The 26,009-nt window shown below is 46.0% G+C and overlaps 2 protein-coding genes across 2 annotated transcripts in view; both read left to right on the top strand.

Annotated features, from left to right (window-relative positions):
• The first annotated feature begins 689 nt into the window (after positions 1 to 689).
• The window catches only part of LOC139048844 (uncharacterized), a 75,476-nt gene continuing 50,156 nt past the window's right edge, over positions 690 to 26,009 (top strand). The window contains exons 1-2 of the mRNA XM_070523718.1: positions 690 to 724; positions 3,772 to 3,893. Of these exons, the coding sequence (XP_070379819.1) occupies positions 3,874 to 3,893 (20 nt within the window). The 5' untranslated portion in view covers positions 690 to 724; positions 3,772 to 3,873. The remainder of the gene's footprint in view (positions 725 to 3,771; positions 3,894 to 26,009) is intronic.
• Positions 6,349 to 26,009, top strand: part of LOC139048843 (fatty acid synthase-like) — a 157,313-nt gene continuing 137,652 nt past the window's right edge. The window contains exons 1-2 of the mRNA XM_070523715.1: positions 6,349 to 6,745; positions 7,279 to 7,349. The gene's annotated coding sequence lies outside the window, so the exon portion shown is untranslated. The remainder of the gene's footprint in view (positions 6,746 to 7,278; positions 7,350 to 26,009) is intronic.

Below are 26,009 nucleotides of genomic sequence, written 5' to 3'. Positions count from 1 at the left end.
TAACTTAGCCGCATACTTTTGGCAGGGGCTATTTTTTCTATTCCCGTAGACCTCGCCGTGTATATTGCAAAGGAACATATAGAGAATCACTTGTATTACAAAATCAAACTTTGCCTATTTCCTTCCTTCTTTTTATTCGCTTTACTTTCTTCTTGAGTGCAGACGACAAAAGAGAAAAAAATTGGAGGACTCTCCACCTGCGTCTTTAAAAGTGAAACGCGATAGATTTTAAGGATCCCTGACTGCTTGTCATGTTCCCAGGCAGCTGCAGCTTTCTTGCGGATGCGCAGAGCCGACAGCGACGCCGTTGTTGCAAGGAACCGAGCAGAAAAGCGGTTTGTGTTTGAGTATCCGCGCAACAGAACTATGTCTCCTGGTAAATTCAAATTAAGGTGCGAGGCTATCATGTCTTTAGGTTGCGTTTAAGTCGTACTTTACGATTTTTCTGACGTGTTTTACTTTGAGGAATTCAATAAGTAAAGCAATGCCTCTGGGACACGCAGAGGGCCTCCGTGGTTGTGGTTAGGCATGCTTTTCCGCCAAGCGACGTCCGACGCCCACATCGAATTTTACTGCGACACGGGGCGCTTAACGCTTTCGTGTCAAAAAGACACAACGAAATATCCTTAGCCCTCACTTCGCTTGACCCAGAAGCTCGAGGCATCCTACTACAGGAGCCGTTGCCACGACAACCGGGACCAGCGTCCTTGGTTTTCTGCATCTGGTAAGAACGTGGCACATAATCCCTACTTGTGCGCTTTGGACGTATGGCTCCTCCTCATTTGCAATCCTTCAGACGAACCTCAGAAGAACCAGGGTCATATGGTGCCGTGCGTTTCATCACTTGAATGTATTCCTTCTATCTAGGTTTGTACTCCCACCCAATCTTCCTTCTCTGCATTAGTGCTCCGAATTACCTGGCGTCTTCCCCCGCTTTTATTTATTTGCCGCATTTGCACTAGAATGCTTTGGTTGGCACTTATCTGCACGGGTACCGTAGACAGTTTTGTCACTGCGCCCGGTTAGCGTCGTCTCTGGTTTCCTCTACGAAACCAGAAAGCAGTGTGCTCTCAGCCGCTAACATCGAAGCCAAGTTAGCCGGCCGTAAAACGCAGGTCGCTTGTGGTGTGAACTTAGATTCAGTGTCCGGCCATCGAAGCAGACAACATCACCTCGAGCGTCTGGCATTGTGATCTGCTCGGTAGCTTGTAAGTACAGTTGTTTACCGCACCGCCAAGGAACTATTGCTACCTGTGGCCGTCGGCAGCAAACCTAACGTTAACTGCCCGTCGTAATGTGATCATCTTAGCCCTGAGTTGAGATAATCTTAGTGTACTGATAATGTTGTTTTTCTTTCTATTTCATTTTGTGTGCTTGTGGCTTATCTGGCACACACCAGTCGAAAAAGCCAAACTTGTCGGTGTTCCTTATAATCTACAAACCAATTTAGCAAACGTTATAAACAATAGCGGCCTCAGACAAACGTCAACACAGATATAGCTGTGTGGCCTTCAGAGCTTTCTTGGTAGTGTTTTTGCTGTCGAACTACGTCAAACTACAGTGTTCATAAAATTGCGCTTAATAGCTCCTGTCAATAGCAGTGAACTGCCCTTTTTTGAATCCAAGACCACCGGAAACGCTGACATTTGCCTAAACTAAGAAGGCAATGCAGGATTTAGAGCTTGAATAAAAAGCCTCCGCAATACCAGAGTTAAAGAAGTGTTACGTCTTACACAAAGTGTGTGAATACATTATTTCCCGGCTGTATTCATGTGATCTCAATATGCTTGGTCTAGCTAAAACTTACGTTAAAAATGGACTGCACAAAACCTTTCTCAATCAGTATGCAGACCTCGACTGAATATTCTCCAAAAAGAGAAACGGTGATGTTAGAGACACTAAAAAACAACCAACCAATTTGGCATGCTAATGTATTTTCTTAAGACTTGTCAATTATGTGGCGAGACATTCGAGTAGGTGGCTCACATGTCTTGCAAGTTTTTGAGGCTCTGTATGATGGTCAGAAGAGTTTCTGAGCACGAATAAATTTATGAAAGCTCTTAGACTATGTGTTTAATACTATTATTAGAGAATATAATATCTTTTAAAAAAGAAATTTTAATTATTTCCGAGTGGACCCGGACGAAATTAGTAACATCATGGGGTTGCTAGTGAAAGAGGCTCCATGTGGCGTCTGTTTTTATGCGGGTACAAGCTCCGTCGCTGCGGCAAATGCCGCCAACTTGTTTGAATGGAAATACTCAGTCATCCACCTCGTGTCTGTTTCTATTCATGGCGCTGCTACGCCTTAACAATCGCGCACTCCCTATCGATAAGAGCCAACTCAGACTTGGATTAAAGAGAGTGGAATCGCATAAGGCACCTTGCGAAAAAAATCGTCGAGTCTGGTATATCCACCACACAGTTGTAAATCTATGGGCGTCTTAGCTGATGAAAAGAAGGAAAGCTCTGTAAAGGACGTACTGCTTCGCCAAATTTCACCTCTGCTCAATGTGTGCCAATCCTGGTCTTCAACTCTATTCGTTTGTGCCCATTGAATGCAACGGCACGCAATAAAAAATGCATTGTCTGTTCTGAAAACAGCCGTGAGCTCCGCCCACATTCGTAGCTCCGCCCACGCTAATGAGTATTTTAGCCTAGTTTGTGGTTTCAAGACATTACAGTGTTAGCTTGTATATATACGTATTACTTTGTCGCAGTGCCAATGTACCGGCGACGTTGATTTGTGATGATGAAGATGATAACAGCGATATTGACTTCTATTGGCATCCCCTTCAAAATAGAGGGATGACAAATATTCACCTAGACTACTTGAGCTATTCATAATTTGCTGCATCTATCCTAGCAATAATTTTGCATATATTTCCTTGGTATGTTTTCTCTCTCTTAAAGTCTTTATCTTTATATTGTACAGTTACTTGTGCCTATTAACATTCCAGTGCTATCAATATCCTGCTTGTTTTTTTTTTCATCAATACTATAAACATCTCATGCTTATCGTGGCTGCTGACCAGGTAATGCGTCCATAAGATGCCAGTTCAAGCGCTCCTGGAAAGTGGGCGTTCCCTACGTTCTTGCAGAGTGAACATCTTGGCATCACCTTAGGTTGTGCTGAGCTGTTTCCGGACTTTGCCGCAGCAAACACATGCCTGACCTGGTTGCGAATATTTGCCCCATATGTTTTTGTCATCAGGCAGCCAATTTGGAGCTAAAATAAGAAGCATTGCCTTCTACGCTATGCTACAGACTTTCCGGATTTCATTATTCTCTACTACCAAATATCCCTAGACTTTCTAGTTTTTATCATTTGAATACAATTACCCGCCCCAGGTTGTCTGACTTTCTTTCTGAAGACTGGGCGTTGTTTCTCGGCACTTTACACCATTGAAGCCGTGCAAGATACGGGCGACACTTTTAATTCTTCTTGTCCGCAGGTTTCGTGGCGCTCCTTGGCTAACATACTGCCTATGTAGCCGAGACGCTATCCATTAGCAAACGACCCCGCTTTCTCTGTCTCATTTTTCGGCATGTCCCACTTCTGAAGCTCAATAAATATGTCCCTGCAGGTATTTGTTACCTACATTTACCAGCAGATGACACGAATGGGAGCAACCTCCTAATACCCAGGGCAAGTTATTACGCAGAGAGGACTTGTTCATGTGTTACAAGTCAGCTCTTGTCCCTTCTTTATAATCGTATTCAGTGGGGTTTCTATTGCGATGCAAGCAAGGATTTCTGTATATATTGCAGAAGTCGACAGCAATGAAGCAGACGATGAACATCGCTGTCACGAAGGAGGTTTTGAAATCTCCTGGGCCGTCATCTTGAGCAGCGTGATCCAGAAGGACTCAGATGCGCCAGCTGCAACCTGGGTGTGTCCTGGGTTACCATAGCGAACAGGACTTGCCTGTTTTTATTACCTGCAGCGTGCTTCGAGAAACGTTCTTTAAAGAATCCGTTTACGCTTCTAGGAGATGCTCATTTCTCCCTGCCAATCATTTGGACTAATTTAACAACAACAAGAAGGAGGCCATCATTCGATTAAGAATGCGCGTGCTTTTTGTGTTTTGGGCATTCACAATACGTCTTAGCTGTGCAACTATCTGATGTACGTCCTTGCTGACATTTCCTTCAATTTCACCTTTTAATTTTACTCATTCTCTGTTGGCGCTTCTTTTGTGACCATTTCGAATCAGCTCACTTTTAGCCCTTTAAGCCAAATCCTTTGTGCGCGCCTAGGGGTGCTAAATTCGAAAGCGGAGACAGCCGGCCATAAAACGTGGACCATTTGAGGCGTAAACTGCGGTTCACTGCCCGGCAGTCTGAAGCAGACGATACTGCGAGCGGTCGCTTGGCATTGTCATCGGCTCAGTGGTGCAGACGTTAAAGCTAGGACATTACGAATCAACAATTGCCGACGATGCCCCCTGGTGGCGAACAAAGCCTATTGTATTGCGCCGACATGCGCGCAGGCCTTAGTGCAACAGAGCCCTTCGTTACCCACCCCCTATTTTTTTCTTGTGCTCTTACTCAAAATAACCGAATCAGTAACGACCTGCTGAGAAGAGTTCACATGCAGGAAAGCTTTGTTTCGTAGTTTTTATTGGTTGAGTATTATCCGAAAATGTCGTTTATGTGCTAGCTATGAGCCTACGCTACAAACATTTTCAAATGTTAAGTGAGCGTACATCGCCCTGCAAATGATCCAAATTGCTGACAATGCTTTCCCTGCTGAATTATTTTAAAAAGGTTGATCATAATATTGTGAACTATGAAAGGTAAGCAGCACTGTCAAGAACAGCACGAAAACCAGCAAGAACGTAAACAGGAAGCGGCAAAACTAGTGGAAACTAGTTGAAAACTAGAGTTGAAAATTAGTTTTCTAGGTTTGCAGCACAGAAACACGTAGACAAACAAAAGAGGACATAAGTGCCAAGGATTGCTTACGCGTATCAGCGGTGAAATTTCCCAGGAGGAAGTGAAATTCTGCGCAGTAACAAAGAAACAGCAAAATGAAAGAAGCATGCTACGTACATGGTGAAATAAATAAATAAATAAAGCCGAACACTGACTTAACTTCGTGCGGAATTGTGGAAAACCAGACACGGAGACAATCAGTTCTAATGTAATGCTGGCTCTCAATGACGCAAAGATTTCCAAAGAAGTTTGCGACGCATGCAAGGTGAGGACATAATTAACGAAATGACAGGATTGCCTCAAAATTCAAAGGGATGTTATTCGAAAAAAGAAATGGCGCTCTGTAAGTACAGCCAAGTTACGCGGCCACAGCGAACAACGAATGCTTGACGGTCAATTGCGCATGCTCATAATATGACACGCACATGGAGTTGCCCAAAAAAAGGAGTTCCTTATCAAGAAGGGATGAACGCGTTACGCTGACATATGCAACAGTGCTTTGCTTGGATTAATACGCCTCTATTATCTACCTCTCTGATTTATGTTTAGCTACGCCTATAAACGTCTTTTTAGTAACTTTGGATAACATACACATTCCTTGCAGGATGAGACCAATAGGCAGCTGAAGCCATTCTTGAGATTAAGTCCGTGCTGTCGCGCTAGATCATTCAAAACACTGACCGGTCAGTCCAAATTACTCTTTGTACGTGGAAAGATTCGGACACTATTTCCAGGAGCCAGTCTATCATACGAGAAATTGAAGCAGTCAGCCTTCATTATGATCACTGTGAAGAAGGCGTACAAAACGCTGAAGGACCTACTTCAACCGGCGACGCTGGACGAAAAAATGTTTGAAGGTCCAGTCAAGGCTCTCAGCGACCACTGCGACCACTACGAGCCAGCAAGTCGAATCATCGCAGAGCTGTTGAACAGGTGGCAGCAAGGTGAAGGGGAGAGAGTAGCGACGTTTGCATTTGCACTGAACCACACGGCCGCTAAGTGCAAGTACTGCACATTCCTTGACGACGCTCGGCGTGACAGGCTCGTCGCTGTACTGGGAAACCGTTTCGTCCTAACGGGATTACTCAAAAAGAAGGAGCTGCATTTTAAATCTGGGTGCGAGTTTGCCAGAAGCGTTGAATTGTCTCAACAGGAGTCGAGCGGGTTTCGACCGGGCACCGGAACGGAAGCTGACATCCACGCTCTAAAGCAAACAAGCAGAAAGACGCCATTTGCGAGCGAGCAAGGAAAGAAATCGAAATGTCAACCGATGTGGACAAGAGGACGGCGCTCTTTCCTGCCGTTATAGAAAAGCAAACTGCCACAACTTCAAACGCACCGGACATTTAGCGCGAGTATGGAGGCTGTGCGAGCCGGTTGAGGGAAAAATTTGAACTGTGGCCGACCAACAGGACGATGACGAGTTCTTTCTCTACGCCGTTTGTCACGTCGAGCAAGAAAAGCAGCCCTATCAGATACAAGTTACGCCAGGAAACAAGTGCGTGACGATGCAATTAGATAACGGAGCAGCTGTTTCTCTTTTATTGGAAGACCTGTTGACGCAACTAGCGAAACCGCCGCCGCTCGCATCGTTCTCAGTCAAGCTCAAGAAGCATGGAGAGGCACCACTGGAAGGGTCACGACAAGGTTCCTGTCGAATACAACGGGCAGCGAAAAGCTTTGTAATTATTGTACCAGGAAACAAGCCGGCGCTACTGGGACGGGAGTGGATCGAGAGCGTAGATGTGGACTTGAGCGGTATTCACACCGTTCAAGCTGAACTCATGACGGACAGCCTTGTAAAAAGGTATGCCAGCGTTTTCACACCTGGGTTAGGTCTGATAAAGGGCTTGCGAGAGAAACTCGTCTTAAAGGAAGGCAATTTGCCCATATTTTCTAAGACACGAAAGAGAGTTAAGTAAGGGCTATGCAGGCCACAATCCGATGGGGCGCTTGTAGCCGCAACGCAAAGCGACTGGGCCACACCGTTGTTCGTAGTCGAAAAACCAGGAAACGATGTTCGTTTATGCGAGGACTGCAAATTGATAGTAAATCCTTGCGTTAGAACTGAACACTACCCATTGCCGATAATTGAAGATATTTTTGCTGTCCTGGCTGGCAACGAGGCGTTCACCGTCTTATATCTGTCGTCAACGTACCAGCAAATCGAGCTGCGCCCTGACTTACGGCCCTTGCTAATTATTATTAGCCACATGAGCTTATTTCAGTATCTTCGAACGCCTTGTGGCATTTCCACTGCGCCGGCAGTGTCCCAAGCAACCATGGACGATTTGCTGAACGGACTAAGCGGAGTGCTTTGCTATCTTGACGATATCGCAGGTGCCGACTACAACGAATGCCGGGCACGTGTGGAAGCAGTCCTGCAGCGTTTCGGGAAGCACGGCATAAAAGTAAGGCATGAAAAATGCAACTTTCTTGTTAAGTCGGCAAAGTATCTGGGTCTTTGCCTTGCTTGGACAAAGTTCAAGCAATTAGGAAGGCTGCAACGCCTAGGAAATGCGGTGAACTTTTGACCTTTCTTGGCATGTTTACATTCAGGATTCATGCCGGACATGTCGTCCGAGCGGAGTCCTCTGTAATAAGTGCTACAGAAAGACAAACCATGGATGTGCGGAAACAAAAAAATCACCGCCCCTTCCACCCTGTGAAGATGGTTGAACAGCGAAGCTGTGTTAGTTACACCGAGTGTTACACCATTCAAGTAAAACCTTGCAAGCAGTCTACAGTGCAAACCTTTTGTTTCACGATTATTTCACTTCATATTCGCTTTTGCTTGCTTCGCTTGGTGAGCATGCTTTACAAGCGGTTTTTTGCCGTTCTGCCAGTGTGTGTGTGTGTGTGTTTGTGTGTGTGTGTGTGTGTTTGTGTGTGTGTGTGTGTGTGTGTGTGTTTCGCGGTGCTTTTTTTCGCCTGGCAGCCGCTCTGCCCCTTTATTGCGCGCCAGTAATGAGAGCAAGGATTGGTGGTAGGAAGCTTCTTCCACGGAAGTACGCACTGTTCGTGGGTTTCCCATAGTTATAGCCGAAATGAAATATTCAGAGCCATTATTCCAAACCTCCGTATGTTCGGCGCAAAGCCTGCCATTGGAGATGCGGGCGCTGCAACCATTTTGACAATTGGTAGGATTGGTTTGACGATTGACTTGGCTGCCGACACTACTTGCTGGCGAAAGAAGTACCGCCAGGCACACGCTCCTAGTATCGCGTTTCAATTGCTGAGCGCTGTTCGTTGGCTGCAAACCGTCAGCATAACATAGAGAGAGAGGGAAAGCAAGGACAGGAAAGGCAGGGAGGTCAACTAGAAGAGTATCCGGTTTGCTACCCCACACTGGGGGTGGGGGAAAGGGGAACAGAAAGAAGAATAAAGGGAGAGAGTAAGCACAGAGTACGTGTGGGAGGGACACTATGCACAGGGACACTATAAACGGTCTCTTAAACCGGTCGACCTCAAGTATTGCAGTAATGCACGATTCGCTTTTCGTGCCAGTGACGGGTGTGGCCACGGTCCGAGTATCTTTGACTCGGTGAAAGTTCGTAAGTCTAGTCGGTGCAAACTTTTCTGCAGAGAGAGGCGTTGTACATCGTAGCGGGGGCAGGTACACAATAGATGCTCGATGGTCTCCTCGCACCCACACGAATCGCACATCGGGCTCTCGCCGTTCCCAAACGAAAGGAATATGAGTTTGTGAATGCTACTCCCAGCCACAAGCGGTGCAGCAAGGTTGCTTCACCGCGGGAAAGGCTAGATGGCACTTGTAGCCGTAGCATTTGTTTCTACCGCGGCCGGGTGGAATCAACCATCGATAAATTTTTGCCGATCTGGCTCGATTGCCGAAAATGTACTATGTAATACTATGTAATGTTATACTATTCTCATACTATTCTGAAAATGTAATACTATTCTCACAGAGGGAAAGGCGTCGCTCCAACCCCTTTCCCCCGGTTGAGCTCTTTTCCTCTCCAACTGGGTCACATGTCCCCTTTTCAGCGAAGTCAGACAACGACGGCACAGGTTCCGCATAAATAGCTTCGCTGTAAAAAGCATTTTAGAAAAGCAAGCAACTACTGACACAGGATTTATTGTAACTTTTTATGACCCGCGGAAACCACTAGGTCTGGTTTGCGATGGTACCCAGAGTGGGGTTGTAGCGATTTAATTTCATGTGATCAACAGTGAAGAAAGGACCATAGCGTACGCATCGCGCACTTTAAGCAATGCTGAGAACAGCTATGCGCATATCGAGAAAGAATAGCTCATGGTTGTGTTCGGAATAAAAGGAATTCATAAATACCTTTATGGGCGAGAGTTCACATACTGTTGCGGTGACCTCCCACTAGCTGGCCATAGTTGGGCAAACAAAGCCGATTTCGCAGAGGGCCGCCGCGCGCAAGTGATTTTGGAAGCGGTTGGCTGTTTATCGCTACAAATGGATCTATAGGGAGGGAGCGCTAGTGGATAATGCAGACGCCATATCACGATTACTGCTCCGGAATGAAACGTACAAGAGCGTCTAGGTGGTATTTTTTTTTTTTTACCTGAGGAAATAGTACCACTTTGTGCGAGCAAGATAACGTATGAACAAAGATAGACCGCACATTGTCGAATGTTCAAACACTTATCTTGAATGGCTCGCCTTAAATGCTCGCGGAATATGACATGGCACCATATTTTATCTGCAGAAGTGAGCTGTCTGCAGCTTCGAGTTGTATTACGTGGGCCACTAGAGTGATTATTCCCGAGTCTCAGTAGTCTTAAGTGCTACAGTTTTTGCACAGACACCCTGGTACCACACGCATGAAAATGCCATCAAGGAGTCACGTGTGGTGGCCGAAATTGAATGAACTTATTGAGGTGATAGTGAAGGGCTGTTTAACTTGTCCGCACACCCATAACGCTGCGCCATTCACACCTCTCAGATCATAGGGGTGACCCGCATGACGATGGCAGCGGGTGCACCTAGACTTTGCGTACTTTAAGCACGTCTGCTTTTTCGTTCGTGTTAACTCCCATGATAATTGCGTTCGCTTCATGCACGTGACATCGACGATCACCTCGAAGACTACAGAAGTGCTTCGCACAGTATTTGCAACATTTGGACTTTCCGAGCAGATCGTGACCGACAGTGGCCCCCAAGTTATCTCTCACGAATTTGCAGGGTTCCTCAGAGCCAACGCAGTGCAGCACGTCAGGACATCACCTCCGTATCACTCGGCCTCAAATGGGGCCGCAGAGAGGCTCGTCCAGACAGTAAGGAGGAACATCATTCGTCAACTGCATGACGACCAGCGCACGGGAAAAACTCGGACTGTTCAGCTCAGGCTGCATCAGTTCCTGCTTACGTATAGTAACACACCATGTTCCCCGACGGTTAATGCGCCAGCAGAGTTTCCTGTCTTGGGCACCTCGTACAGCATTTTGCACCCGAATGAGACAAGCGAACAAAGCCCATTCCAGCTCGACTTCAAGGACAGGGACACGCACTCACACACAAAAAAGAAACGTGGAGCGAAACCGACCCAGCAACGTACATTGGTTAGATGGAACCATTGTTCATCGATTCAGCATGAATGAGTCAGTAGCAAATTGAGCGCGAGGTTCCCGAAGTGTTGTTTCGAGAGATGCTGTCACTGCTTTGATGATCGTGTTCGGCGTTTGACTTGGATTCCTTTGAGAGGTCTACACCTGCAGTATGCTGCAGCCCAACGGCAGATATGAACCATGTGCGTATGGCCCCACTGTCCTCTTTCAATTCGTTTGTTGATCTCTTTAGCACACTCAATTGCTTTTGAGTGACTGGAAAGCACATCCGGTAGCTCCACATCTTCAGCAGGAGTACTAGGTTGATGAATGATACCATCCACAATCCATTACTCCATCGAGTTCCTCCAAGCTGGTCCAACGTTGCAGCATTTCATGAACGATCTTCGTCGCGAGGAATATCCCGAGTGAGCGTATGCGTGTGGCCTACGTGTGCAATAATGAACCTATACAGTCCACTACCTGCGCTTCCACTGTGAACGCCCGCGAGGATAAGAGGAACGCACGTGCATACGACGCCAGACTGAAAAATGGTGTGAAACAAAATACGGGAGAGTGTCGTAGCTAGTAAATGTAACAAGCGTGGTCACGTCATATCTGACGCACAGCACGCAATGCGTATATATAGAAAAGCATGACACTCTCTCAGGGAGTGAACTTGTTCGCCAAGAAACGTGCAGCAGCTGCCTTCTTGCCTGTCTACAACATTGACTTAATCCTAAGAATGGTCTTGGCAGCGTATTGGCCACACCATAAAAGTAATGTGCGTGTTATTTTTTAATAACATGCACATTTTTAAGCATGTTATTAAAAAATAACAAATTTAAATTTTTAAGCAGAGCTAAAGCAAAGTGAGAAAGGCGGATAATGTAGGCTTATTACCTCAAATGCCATCTCTATTTCTGAGGGATAAGGAACTACGTTTCCTGGGCAACTATCTGCGCGTGCCATTTGATTAGCATGCGTAGCTCATCGGTGAACATTCGTTATTCATTTCGGTTATACAGCTGCAGCATACTAAATGTGAAAAGTGGAAAGCCCCGCCATTGGACTCATGTATTCCACGTTATCCTATAATAATTACTTGTGCGGATATAACGAACATGTATCTGCAGATGGTTTCCCCGGCAGCTTACTGGTTACCTGGAATGGGCATCATGCAAAGTTTCCAGGTAGCACATAGGGCATCCTCTGCAGCAGCTGAGTTGACCGGCAATCGAGAATCAGTACGCTGCATGTACATCAAAGTGTTGCGACGTGGACGATCGACATGAACATAAAAATCTACTTTTCCCGGTACGAGACCACCGCCTTGGCTTATAACTCCATTATACGCCCTACAGCGCCATAATGGGACGACCCGACCATCGGCAACAGCGCCTTCATAGATAGACTTTATGCTTGTTTGTGGTTCCGCCTTCACATTTCGGCTGCAGATGGACCGATAAACACTACCTCATGGATTACGCCTGAGTGCCGCGTACACTCGTCCGTAGCTTCGTGAGATTAGACGGGAACGGGAAACTGACTGTCGCGTGACAGGACACTTCAGTTCGGTGTTGACAGTGCAGAGGCGAGTGCCTTTTCGGAAGGAACAGCAGGCATCATCGTCAGCAAAGGGGCATCATCGTCAGCAAGGGGCAAGCCTTGAGACAGACACAATGCGTGAGCTCGTCTGCAGATGTTTTTTTTTTCATCAGTTTTTCCTTCCTCTATCCTGCCCATGCATTTCATGCCTCATGGCATGCATGCTCCTATCTTCCTCTTCTTCTCGTGCATCAGACGTCCAGTAGCCTACACCATGCAGTAGACGTCACTACTTGAAATTAAACGTTTATCTAGACCGTTCGGACTCACGTCACTTTTCGGAACAAAACATTTTGGGTGCGTGGAGACGAGCTGACCATGCGCAACGCACCCTAAGATCACTCCAACTTTTTTTATGTGAGACGGCCTTAGAAGCTCTTCTGAGCATCACTGTGCGAAATGTGTTTTGGCGATCATGTTAGCCGAGACAAGTACTCCTGCGTGTTGTGAGCCTAGAATGCATACTCGATAAAGAGGATGCGCCACGTTAACGGAACACACAGAGACGTAAGAAGCAAAAATAATATATTTAGATTAGAGGAAAGAATGACCGAAGATTACCTAGTCACCTAAACAAAACTTGATTTGCTATCAGGTTTTTCAGTTGTCCAGATTGTTCCAGAGCTACCGATTGCAGCTCTTTCTCGAACAGCTCTATTTTAATAGCTATGTTTCGTGGTGAAATACATGCTATTTGATTCATCCATTCATTCACTGAGTGTACGATCAAATGTTTGATTGATTGATTGATTGATTGATTGATTGATTGATTGATTGATTGATTGATTGATTGATTAATTGTCTTCTTTCCAATGACAAAATGCGCTTTGGATTGATCGCCTAACGTTTGTATTATTCGGGGACTTGGGATTGGTCGACTGATCAATTCATTACTTCATTTTGCATCTTTTCGCAACAGGTGCAGTAAGAATTCTGTGGAATGATCCTTCCATTTATTGTTAAATGGCGCACCACTTTAGGATTGGTCGATGTATTGATTTATTCATTTATTACCCTTTTTCCACAAGGCGATGTAAGAAATTTTGCATTGAATATTTTACTTATTGATTGCACAATGAAAGACCACTTTTGGGTTGCTTGATCGAATGATTGCTTCGCGTTTTTCTTTCTATAAGCCAAAATGAGTGTTTTTAGGCTGATTATTTCAGTGAGTCCTTGAATGGCTGGCCACTTGAAGGAGGCTTGCTCGCTTAGTGCATTCAACGAACTGCTTGCTCCTCTCGGTGAAATAGAAGTTCCTCTATTGATTAATTATTTGAGGGACTAATTGATGAAGCGCAATTAGCTATTTATTTAAATAACGGTTGCCTGGGCCAGCTCGTATTGATCCATATTGGGCAACAGCGTACTGAATGGGGACAAAGTCGGCGGAAAACATCGTTCCTGTCATTTTTCTGTTTTTCTCCGCCCCTATTTATTGCAACGTTATTAGTTATTAAATAGAGAAACGTGACACAAGAACTGCCGTAATGGGTCCGAGACATGCACACGCGCAATCGTCGAGTCAAATGGCAGCTCAATTGCGAATGCACGCGGTCAGTCGTGCGTTGCAAACAGCATTGCAGGCAATAGCATCAATGCTCGTTAGGTTTAAATTCGGTCCAGTTCTGAATCCCAACGCCAAGATGTCGGCCCCTCAGGTGTGCATCAGGTCGCCTAATTGGAACCATGATCCCTCGTCGCAAAGCCCATATCAAGAGCTTAAACACTGTATGGATGACTGTTTCCAGCAATCCCGGCTCTAGTGTGGCTATGAGCTCTGACCCTCCCGCTCTAAATCCCCCACTTTTACGTTCTCTACATTTTTTTTTATCTTCAAGAAACGCACACTCGCTCAAGATAGGGCAATATACAAGAAAAGAGTATCGTGATGATGGTGTCAAGCAAACAAGAACGTGTAGTGCCTGCATCCTTTCCGTTTTCTTTGCCCACATCCTCGTTCAGAAGGGACATTGAACCTCGCTGCCAAGCCCCGGAGGGTGCCTTGATCGCTTACCCGGAAACGAGACGCTAAGCAACGTCGTTGGGGTCGTGAAACAACTGGCCGTAGCGATATGGTTGTAGTGTGATTTTTTTCTTATTTTTTTGCTGTTGTCGTTTGTCGTTGCTTGCTCAAAGACGCGATATCCCGCTTGGTTTTCGGTATCTTGCCGCCACGCCGTGGCGTAATGAGGAGGGTGTAAATGCTTCCTCGCTGGAATGTGGCTCGCTTCACTTGCTGCATTATGTCGGCGATACTGCCGACATCTCGGACGCTCCGTAATACATGCCTGTATTGTAGGGGCTGGCGAGGAGACATATGAAAACGACATATTAATGTGCCTCTAAGTGTGCAGGCAAATGGGCAGCGGCACGTAACCGACTGATGGGAAATGCCGGCAGTACTACTTTCCATCACTGTTACCTATCGGTTTAAACTAATCATTTGTACTGTATTTTAAAGCCCCTCTAATTATGAAACCTCTGCAGAATAAAAGAGAGGCTCTGCAGAAAAAAAGAGAGAGTTCCCCGGGCACATCGGTTTATTCGGAATGCTATAACGTTAAATATATGCAGCTCGAACTCACTTATTGGAATCTTCAATGAAGGGTTTAATTAAGCGCCGCAATAATTATTGTCATTTTCGCCTTATGCAAAGAGCAAGGCCACGCAATCTCTTTACGTGTGCACTGCAAAGATCACAACTTTTTATCGAATGCAATTTTTATATTTACGCACCTCACCGTTCGCAAACTATGCCTAAATACAAACGCTAAGTCAGATGCAAAGTGTTAAATGTATACGTGGTGATGTCATGAGGACGAAGAGGGTATATCCCGCTTGTCGAGCAGGAATGACGATTACAGGTGTATTCAAAGGGAAACACGACACATATAGCACATTTAGAATTATATATCTCATTCGTCCCAATGCTGACGTTGTGTGTGAAATGTAATGACGCGGACATGCGTTCGCTTCGATTCAAGTCAGTTCTGAAAAATGTTAATGCATCATCGCAGTGATCAGTGTAAAATCGTGCGACAGCTGCTGAACGCTGTCGAGATGTCAGAGATGCGTGCGTAAATCAGCGAAAAGGACGAGTACGTGAGTAAGGCACATTAAGCATTTGTTACATTCGGGACCCCCATAAAGTTTTGTGCATCATACTCTCAAAAGTGATTGGCGCATTGCATAGGCCGAAAGGCATCACAGTAAATGGTATTTTATTTCAATAAGATGGTGTAATGTCCACTTGCCTGCATTCGGAGCGTGAATTCAAGGAAGAACACGCACTCTGGGAATCGACGCAAGCGAAGCTTTCTGTGCTGTTTGCTTTGATTCACGATAATTAGCGGGGATGTCGACTGCAAATGTCTAATTTCTTCAACGTTTAGTGCAATACGACAGCGGTAAGTTGATCGGAAACGTTACTTTGCCCGCGCCACGGCTGCTTGTCTGTGTAGAACACAAAACACACAGCGAGATGTGTTTTGCCCAATTTTTTATAACCTCTGAGAAGGTTAGCGTTGTCACTGCCTAACACGGCATATTGCATCGTGGCAGAAGCCTTAAACTTCAGTCGAATTATGGGTCTGTCCATAATAAAAGCACAATCGAGTTACGAAGCACACCATAGTGGTGGACTCCGGGTCAATGACGGCCCTCTGGGATCCTTTAATGTGCAGCTAAATCTAAGTACAGGAGCGTTTTCGTACTTCGCTCCCGTCGGAATCTGCCTGCCGCGGTCGGCATCCAACCCACGACCTCGAGTGGTGCCACAGCTGCAAAGCTACCACGGCGGGCACAGTAGTGTAAATTTGACGTGTGACCGTATCATAGTGTCGCCTAGATGATGCGGTGTAACGACACGGCTTTGCGTCCGCACACCGCGCGTCAGTTGTCCATAAATTGCGCAGTGTTTCTTTTTTGTTTCTGAAATGGGACAAAAATACTGTAGCGCCCATTGAACTTAAATTTATCCAGTTTTTTCCTGAACCGATGTCGCGTCTACTAGCGCTTCCTGCCCTTCTTATGTCGCAGTTTTCCTATACTGCCCTGTATGGAAACTGCGAACGAAGAGTGGCAAGGCTGTCGTTCACTCGTTTCGTGGCTGCGTTGATTTTTCTCATTCTCTATCTCCGCTCTAACATTCTATCTACATCCTTTCCGGACCGTTGGACGTTAGTACGAACGTAAGCACTGCCTTTTATGGAATGCATTTGCGGTGGCTCACGAATATTTAAAGCTAATGTGGCGACGCCCTTGGAACTCCACATGACATGGTGAACATTCGACGTGGTGGGCATATATGAAACATATATTACCAATGTGCTAAAATGGGCGCAGAATCGCTCGACTAGAATCTTCCAATCTCCGCATTTTTAGGACGTCAAAATTTCTTCGCTGTGAGCAGTATCCGGCTTGAGCAGTCTTGTTTTTAACCGTCGCATCGCCACGCTCTCGATCTGTGGTAATTTCTTTTATCACTCGTTATGTCGCTCAAGCAGTGGCGTAGCTAGGTCGTCTGGCACCCGGGCCGATAGCTCTTCTGTCACCCCCCCGCCACCCCGGGTGTAGTCGAGGAAGGCGAGGATATCGACAATTTTCGGCTGTCTTCAGACGTATATGACACCTCCCCCCCCCCCCCCCCTGCTGGCCCCGTGCCCCCGGGGCCCACGGCCCCCCGGCCCCCCCCTGTTGCTGCTCCACTGCGTTCAAGTCTCATCATTCCACCTTCACATTAAATTCCAGTGCACCGGCCGTTTACTAAGTTTCTCGGCCTTGTACACAGTTTCTTTTTCCTCGGGGAGGCAAACTCTTTAGCATTCTTTCATTCAACGTTGCCGTCTTCACATAATTTTCGGAGTTCATTAATATGGTTCCCATTTCCTCTTAGTGTAAAGGCCGACGACTAGGCGTGTTGGTATAGCATATTAGAGGTTGGATTGCGCAACATTTTGACGAGACACACAGAAGAGATACACACACCCCAATCACTCTGTGGTGTGTGTTTCTCTTCGGTGTGTCTCGTCAAAATGTTGCGCAATCGAACCTCTTAGTGTAAGCTGTTCTTTTTTTTGTCCCATATACGTCTTAAAAAACTCTTATGTACCACTCGTAAGGGTCCGTTAAAGGTTATAAAATGAACTGACTCCACAGTACTGCGATTCGCTGATGATATCGCCTTGCTTAGTAACTCAGGGGACAGATTGCAATGCATGCTCACTGACCTGGAGAGGCAAAGCAGAAGAGTGGGTCTAAAAATTAATCTGCAGAAAACTAAAGTAATGTTTAGCAGTCTCGGAAGAGAGCAGCAATTTACAATAGGCAGCGAGGCACTGGAAGTCGTGAGGGAATACATCTACTTGGGGCAGGCAGTGACGGCGGATCCGAATCATGACACGGAAATAATAAGAAGAATAACAATGGGCTGGGGTGCGTTTGGCAGGCATTCTCAGATAATGAACAGCAGCTTACCATTATCCCTCAAGAGAAAAGTATATAATAGCTGTGTCTTACCAGTACTCACCTACGGGGCAGAAACCTGGAGGCTTACGAAAAGGGTTCTACCCAAATTGAGGACGACGCAACGAGCTATGGAAAGAAGAATGATAGGTGTAACGTTAAGGGATAAGAAAAGAGTAGATTGGGTGAGGGAACAAACGCGAGTTAATGACATCTTAGTTGAAATCAAGAAAAAGAAATGGGCATGGGCACGACATGTAATGAGGAGGGAAGATAACCGATGGTCATTAAGGGTTACGGACTGGATCCCAAGGGAAGGGAAGCGTAGCAGGGGGCGGCAGAAAGTTAGGTGGGCGGATGAGATTAAGAAGTTTTCAGGGACGGCATGGCCACAATTAGTGCATGACCGGGGTTGTTGGATAAGTACGGGAGAGGCCTTTGCCCTGCAGTAGGCGTCACCAGGCTGATAATGATGATGATGACTCTCATTCAATATGCAGCGCAATCCCTACAGCCATAGGAGCGTCGCTGCAACCGCTGAGGTGACTTCACCACAACGGGGGGAGGGGGGAGGCTCTTAACAAGGTTGGGATGGCCAGCATGCAAGACGATGAATAAAAAATAAAAAAAGAATATTCGCAAGATGATTCATTAGTATGCTGCAGCAAATATCCGTAGACCACTCAGCACGTCTTAGCGTAATGCAAAATGATTCACCAAGTGGGACCCGGAGGCCACGTACACCTTGCAGATGCGCTTTGGACTAGAAGTGGACGCAAGCGTCAGCCGCTCAGCCTTTGAGATAAGCAAGAGGCTTTTGTAATACCGGTGGAAAGAAGAAGCAGAGAAGAAATGGATACGACTGGATCCGTTACAGGCAGAGGCAGCGATACAAGGTACATAGAGAAGTTTTGGCGGTGAAAAATTGATTACGGAGACGTATTCATAACTGCTAGAATGAAAAACATGCACAGTGCTCCGCGATTGAAATGCGATACTCGGACAACATGGCGACCGGTACTTTCTTGCGCGACCGCTAGGCGCTAGTAACACTTAGATGATGCATTCTTATGTCATATGAAAGCAAAAATATTTTTGAGACAACGTAACTGCATTCGGCCTCCTCAGAGATCACCCAGCGATCACCGGTGGCGCAAAAAGCGCCGGCTGTCATGCTTTCTGAGTATTGCGTTTCACTCGCTGAGTACTGTACAGTATACCTGAATAAGTGAAGCAGGCCATGTGATTATTTGTCACCACCCCGTTTCGAAGAGGATGCCACTAAGTCATCAACATCGCAGCGCCGCTTGGCCAAGGTGGTCGAGGTTGAAATTTATGGCCCAAGAACGTTGCAGTCACATGCACGTGCCTTCAATGGCGTAGATGCCTGCTCCAAGGCTCACGTAATGTGTGGCGCTTGCGGTTATAAGGATGATTTATATCTACCACTGTGACCATGAGCGGCGCTGGTTAACACTCCGAGGGATAATGTGGCACAAAAATACCCCACAAAAGGGTTGGAGAGATGCCGCCGTGGTGGCCCAATTCGTAAAACGCAGCACACGCAATGCGGGGATGTGGGTTCGACTCCCTTTTGTCGCAAGTTGTCGTCGTGTTTCATTTATCTTTCCCTTACCACTCCTATATTTCAATGAAATGTAATAATTTGTTTTCTATGTGCTTTACCTCTCTACAATGTGTGTTTCTTCATTGAAATCATACGCGGAATTTATTTCTTTTTAGTTAGTTCTTATTCTATGTTCTGCCACTAAATTTTCCATACGAGGAATATAGCCTAGTAAGGACTGTGAGCATAATGTCAAATAATTTGCCGATGCAGCGCTGCATACCGAAGTTGTTGGCAAAGCACTTGCATCGTAAGCGTATAAATTTTGGATCCTACAGGTTTAGCGCAAATCAACAACCATACGTCCATTGCCCATTGTCGTAGGGGTGCTTGCAAATGCTGCCAAGATAGCCCGAGGAAATGCACCTGGCTGCAGAAGCCACGCTCATCGCATTTCCTTTATTTCTGTCCAATGTAGTCTCGTGTATTTCGAAGCGTACACTGTTGGGCCAGTTGGTGCATCATGTAGTGTCGCTGAGCGGAGAGAAACGGAGTGGACTCCGTTTCTTCCCGCACGTATTTCCGCTCAGCGCCACTACATCGAGTGCTCATTTATTTGGTTGTACAGTCACTCACAAAGAAATTTTCAAGACATGGGTGTTTCATGACATGTTCCCCCGGTTATGGCATCGCGTTTCCAGTTGAATTGACTCCTGTAGAGGTACCAGAGTTTATTCAAAACAAAAACTTCGAATGCGAGGCTATTGGCGCAGGCTTCACCGAAACTCAGCTTTTCTTTCTTGTAAACCCTGAGTTCCGTAAACTTTGGCAGCCGACTGTCACTTACAGATTACACAGGTCGCATTTACTCGCACCGTGCGTACCTTTATAACATATTTTTACTAAACATAAAACCACCGGAACATGCCAGTATAGTAAAAAAATGACACTAAATTTCTTCTTTCCTCTTTCTTTCTTTAGACACATTCTCAGGACCGTGCAAATTCATCTTCAGCCTATGCTGTTCTAAGCTCTCTACGCTTGACACTTTTATGATCTGAGAAACAATCTCTTCGCCAAAGCGGCCTATTCTCTGTCACGGTCACAAAAATCACAAACACACGCAGGCACACGCACTCGTACCCACAGGAGTCGGGTCCGCGGTCTCCGCTCTCATTGTATCCGCTGCTCTTATTGGCTGTGGCGACGATGAATTGCGTGCTCTCCCCGGGTGTTGCCCTAGTTCGGCACTGTTCTGACCCAGATTCTGAGAGAGCTCGCATCGTTCCAGCCATTCTTGTGACGTCAGCGCTAAGTGTAGCAGCTCTACAGAGCCCGTAGGAGGAACCAGTGCACACGATGTAGTTTTTCTTTTTCCTTTATTCGTGTGGACAGCTTCGCGTCTACCCGTTCACAACACGCTCACATTCGATTCATACCGCATGCACTTGAAGAAGACAGATGGTAAGATCGTGTGAGGAGGTTAGAAAATCTTCAAGCATAACAATGGCCACAGGGATAATGATGAACATTTAGTTTAAAGAGCTAACGTTACCTGCAGCGAGGCAGCATACGACGGGCCTACACCAATCTCTTCAGAAATGCTATGCAAATACATCACATATATTGTCTTACGTGTGCAGAGTTGTGCTTAATCTCTGACGTGTTGGGGGTATGGGCTCTTTTCGCCAGTCCGGCAAAGCTATCGCGACATATTTTATACGAGACCAGCTCATCAAAGCAGCGGGCATCAATGAGAGAGTTGAGGTGAAAAAAACAGAGAGACGCTGTTGAGCCCCTACGTGACCTCTCAGAACTAGCAGGCAGTGGAGCTGAGATAATAACGCTTCTGCAACGCTGCAGAATATGCTCTTAATGAATAGCAAGATGTGTTCGGGGTAACCCTTTGAGAACATTTCGAGAAATTTTATCAAGCGCCGTGACCTGTTTATCCTTCGTGCTTTATCGTGTCCTTAGTGCTTTGGCGTGGAAGAGCCAGTTGTTATGTTTGGCGTTCTTCTCGCTCGAATAACTCGCGAGCTAGTGCTAGCATCTATTTGTGTATAGTAGTGCCAGGCTTGAAAACGATGCTTCCGAAAAAAGCGTTTTAAGTACGCGCTAGTGAGTGAGTAAATAGGTCGAGGTAATAACGCGACGGGAAAGCACTGAAGTTCCATTGTTTTCGAGCCAAAATATAAGCACCTAGGTCAACATAATAGTCCTTGTACTCAATGTTTTCAATGACGGGCAATTAACGGAGACACGCCCGAAGAAAATTACAGATGAAACTTACAGATGCTAACCACGCTACTATAATCTCATAATTAAAGGACCCGCGTTACGAAAACGTAAAATTTCTGCCACGGAAAGAGTGTCCACTAAGCACATAAATTAGGTGATCAAATTCTGTGTCGATGCTATTCTTACTCTGTTAAATACATTTCATGATTCAGACTAAAATTTACGTCTCGTATACTTCCTTTAGATAATCAGTGTCAGTATGTCGAACAACACAGAATGCAAAACACCGAGTTTTTGGTTCCTTCATTGCCTTTCCCGCCAGCCGCCATGGTTGCTCATTGGTCATGGCGTTGGGCTGCTGAGCACGAGGTCGCGGGATCGAATCCCGGCCACGGCGGCCACATTTCGATGGGCGCATAAATGCGAAAACCCCCGTATTCTTAGATTTAAGTGCACGTTAAAGAACCCCAGGTGGTCGAAATTTCCGGAATCGTCCACTACGGCGTGCCTCGTAATCAGAGAGTGGTTTTGCCACAAGAAATCCCACATTTTTTTTACTGTTCCCGGCTTGACAGTATTTTAGCATCCAAGCAAAATAAAGGAGCAAAGAAACAGCCTAGTTGTGCTGCCTTGAAAAGTCAAACGACGAATCGCTGTCATTTTTACGGACACCACATTTGTGCTGAAATTATGAGACTAACTATGCAAAAATGAATGCGAGAATGGCAGCATTATTAGCCCAAGTTTGAGTATAGCATAGACTGAAGGAACGGTCGACACCTGCACGACTTGATTTTTTTATCCCACGTAGAAGTGTTTTCCGGATGCAGGAATTATATTAGGGTAGTTGACCTAGCTTGCTTTTCACGGGCACTGGTCGGCGTGCAAATATGGACAAGCGTGAAACTGCAACATCACATTGTTTAAGTGTAAGAGCCAGCGCAAAAAAAAAAATTACTGGGAAAGGGGTCACATTGTGAACGAGGTGAAGCTAAATATTAATAAACGTCAGATCAAGACGAAAGGTGAATATAACGACGTCATAATAACAGCGGTTCAGACTGGCATTCAAACTATCCGTCACCGACATCTGAATCGTGCTACGACACTATCGAGAGGATGCAGCCGGTTATGCGATTTCGCGTACAAGTACTGATGAAGAAAAAGAAAAGAAGAAAATGCTTGGAGGTTGAATTGCAGCGACCAACTTGAACGCGGAAAAAGCAGATAAGCGGCCGCAACCTGTGTTCGGTTTATTTTTTGGCAACCTTCCATGTTGAGGAAAGAAAACATAGAAATATTATTTCACGCATATGAGACCTGCACTTATTCTGACAGTGTTTCACATGAGGCGTGGTTGGAAGCTATGTGTTTTAGGAAATCCACTCGGTTATTGTTGCACGAAGACAGCCGGAAGCGGAAGAGATATTCTTCTTTGTTGTAATCTACATCTTCGGTAAAGCGTTTGTGTGGAGAAGGAATATTGGTCAGAGATGTTGCTTCGTAAGCTTTAGAAAGATGAGTGCTGGCTGTTGTGTGCGATTAGATTTGAATTATCTTTCACACGTCTTTTACGTCTCTTTTACGCAATTCGCTGTTATCGGCATGGAAGTTTTTCTTTTTTTTTGTATATATTAGAGGCCGAGCGTTGTTCGTGTTCAGACCACCGTGTTTTGCTATGAATGCGCTATAGCCGGCGCTGCAGGCAAGTTGTAGTTTTGGCGCTGCTTGGGACCTCTGTGATCGATGCTGCTGTAGCACAACTGCCGCTGCCGGCAGAGAACTGGGTCGCCGCGTCCATTTAAGCAGGAGGGACTTTAGAGATCGTGATGGGGGACTGGGGGAGGTTGTTCTTAGGAGCGCGGAAAGTGCGCTACGTGATGTATGCGAGAAAGACATGTAGCAATCTTGTAGACTGGCGGGAGGATTCTGGGTCGCGGAGAAAGATCTCGCACAGTGCGATGGGAATGAGAAGATTTACGGACGGGGGAGGGGGGCGAGTGTATTGGTCCCGTGTTCGAGTGAGTAAGCGGGCGAGTGGTTACGGGCGTCCTGAAGTTGCCTGCGGCAGTCGAAGAACCCCGAGAGTGGCAGATGGAGTATGTACCGCTTACTTCCCTGTTTGGGCCACTGTGCGGTAATGTAGGCCTATAGATGCGTTTAACGGCAAGGAAACAATGGTTGGCCAGAGTAAGAAAGGACGCACATTGCGGACTACAACACAGCGTGGCGAAAACAACATAAGGCGACACAGAATGACACGGCGCAACACGTCAAGACGGGACACGCATGAAGCATGGAGGAGGCTGTTCAAGATGATCGACCCCTTCTACGGCGTTACAAACTTAGCGCTGCCTAGTGCTCAAACATATCTGTCACTGCAGCGGCGCGCCTTTTCTCGCGAATTCTTAGCCTTTGGTTCAGTTAGTGAACCCCTTTGAACTTCAACACTGCTTAGCAGAGGTTCTGGACGTATGACGCACAAGTAGTGTAGCTGTAGATGTAAACATAACCGCCAAGCAGATTGCTTCTCGGGTGCTTGTTCTTTCTTTTTGCGCGTATGCGACCGTGTTTGCAACACCATGCACCTTTATGAGCATTCCCCTCTGCGAGTGATTCGAAAGCTGGACTGACGAGAAGGCATACAATTTGGTCAAGGCAATGCTTTGCAACCGCGTAAAGATATAGGAAGAATGGGCCCTGACAGGGGTGAGGAGCGATGATGGGGAAGCAAAGGAGTGCAGATTCCGCAGAGAAGGCTGCTGTTAATTATAGGCTCACTGCTTGTTCACTGAAACAAAGACTTACAAGCTGAGCTAAGACAGATTCTTGAAGATGTGAACGTTACCGTAATTCCTTGAAAAGTGACATATTGCCACAAACAGCAGCTTCAGAGGCAATACGACTGACAAAGCTTCTTCCTCTCGAAAAAAGCATTTCCATAGTAGGCACACTAGCGTTGTCAGTCGGTAATGTTGTTTTCTGAGACGCCGAAACGACCAGTACAAGTTATCCTGGAAGCTAGGTATTGATGACTAATATTATTAAAGTTCGGGTTGATGTCCCCTATGCCTATAAATATATGCGAGAGAACTACGTTTCATAGGGCTATCCATTCAATTGATTGTATTCATGCGCGTGTCAAAAAGCTGATGAAAATTTACGTTGCAAACGGCAAATGTAGATACGAACGAATTGTCTATACTAATACAGGTTAGTCACCCACCTCGATGGCTGCGGCGTTAATTTTCTGATAACGAGGTCGCATGTTTGATTCTCTCCCGCGTTCCGAAAGCAAACGAATGCATAGGCAGTAATGTGCGATTGTCTTGGCACAAACGGGTCTCCAATATGTTCCATTTTGTATTCGGAGTATCAAGTCGCAGCATGCACATACACGTAACACCCACAAATTCAAATCGACAAACTGCTCTTCATTTTTTTAGTAGGTACTCCTGATACGCGTTGGAGGGATAAGAATTTATTTTCTTTGTTCACTTATTCAAAAGAGAGCTGCCATTACAGATTTTGTAATGTGCAGCAACCGCGCTTGATCAAGCCCTTTGCATGACTAGTTAGAAATCTTGGAATTACAAAGCTTAACGAAGAAGTCACTGCTTTGCACCGGGTTAGGATTTAAAAGAATCAGGCTACTCAATAACAAACGCTGGTAACTGATAACCTCAACTAGTTATCATATCCTCAGCGATTGTGAAATATGTACTGTTTACAAGCCCACTCCCAGTAGAGCCTGAGACACGCGACTAGCTATCTCTCATTTTTTTTATTTATCCCTTTCGACTATCTCAGGTGCTATTCTTTCACCCATTCTTTCTTCATCGATGTCCGACTGTAAGTCACAGAGCCATCTTTCTTTCCAGATATATTTTCCTTATTTTCATTTTGGCCGTTGTAAAGTAGCTTCTTGCAGCAATTTGCTAATCGAATGAGTAAAAAGCAAGGCGCAAAAGACCAGAAGAAGAACACAAACGACAGGACCGGCCAGTGCTGTCGTTTGTGTTCTTCTGTCCTGGTCTTTTGCGCCATGCTCTTTACTCATTTAAGCATGAACCAACTAGCCCAAGCAAGAGTTTTACTTCGCTAACCGAGACAGTTTGTCTCATTCGTTAGAGACAGGCCCACAATACAAGACAAGGCGTTAAACCATCTCTAGCTCACGACCAACGAGAAGCAACTAACGACTCATATTTACTCGTGGCTCAGCAGAAAAAGGATGAGAGGAGTGGAATGTGTGTTTGCGGACAAGCATATACGAACGGCCGTCCAAATGAAGAATGAGAAGTAGCTGCATCCACGCTGGAGTCTTGCGCTCGATACGAGGAACTCTGCCTGCCCTGGATCATTGCTACCGTCACGAGAGCGGAAAAAACACAGCGGGCACCCTCGGAATATGGGTCAGAGCCGGGTCAAACTATGGAGGGGGGGGCGGCTTCACGTGGCTGGCGCACAAAATGTCGGCAAAGGCTACACCAAGGGCGGATATTATGAAAACGAGACCACGGACTTGGGATCTGAGGTTATGAGTGTGCGTGCATCCAGGCGGTGTGTGCCTGTCTGTCTGCCAGTAGCATGCCTCGGCTACGACGAGACAGACCGTTAAGACTGATTGTTATTAGAACGTCCTCGGAAA

The sequence above is a fragment of the Dermacentor albipictus genome, chromosome 8 (assembly GCF_038994185.2).
Source record: "Dermacentor albipictus isolate Rhodes 1998 colony chromosome 8, USDA_Dalb.pri_finalv2, whole genome shotgun sequence".
NCBI lineage: Eukaryota > Metazoa > Arthropoda > Arachnida > Ixodida > Ixodidae > Dermacentor > Dermacentor albipictus.
This window is presented reverse-complemented; position numbering and strand designations above follow the sequence as displayed.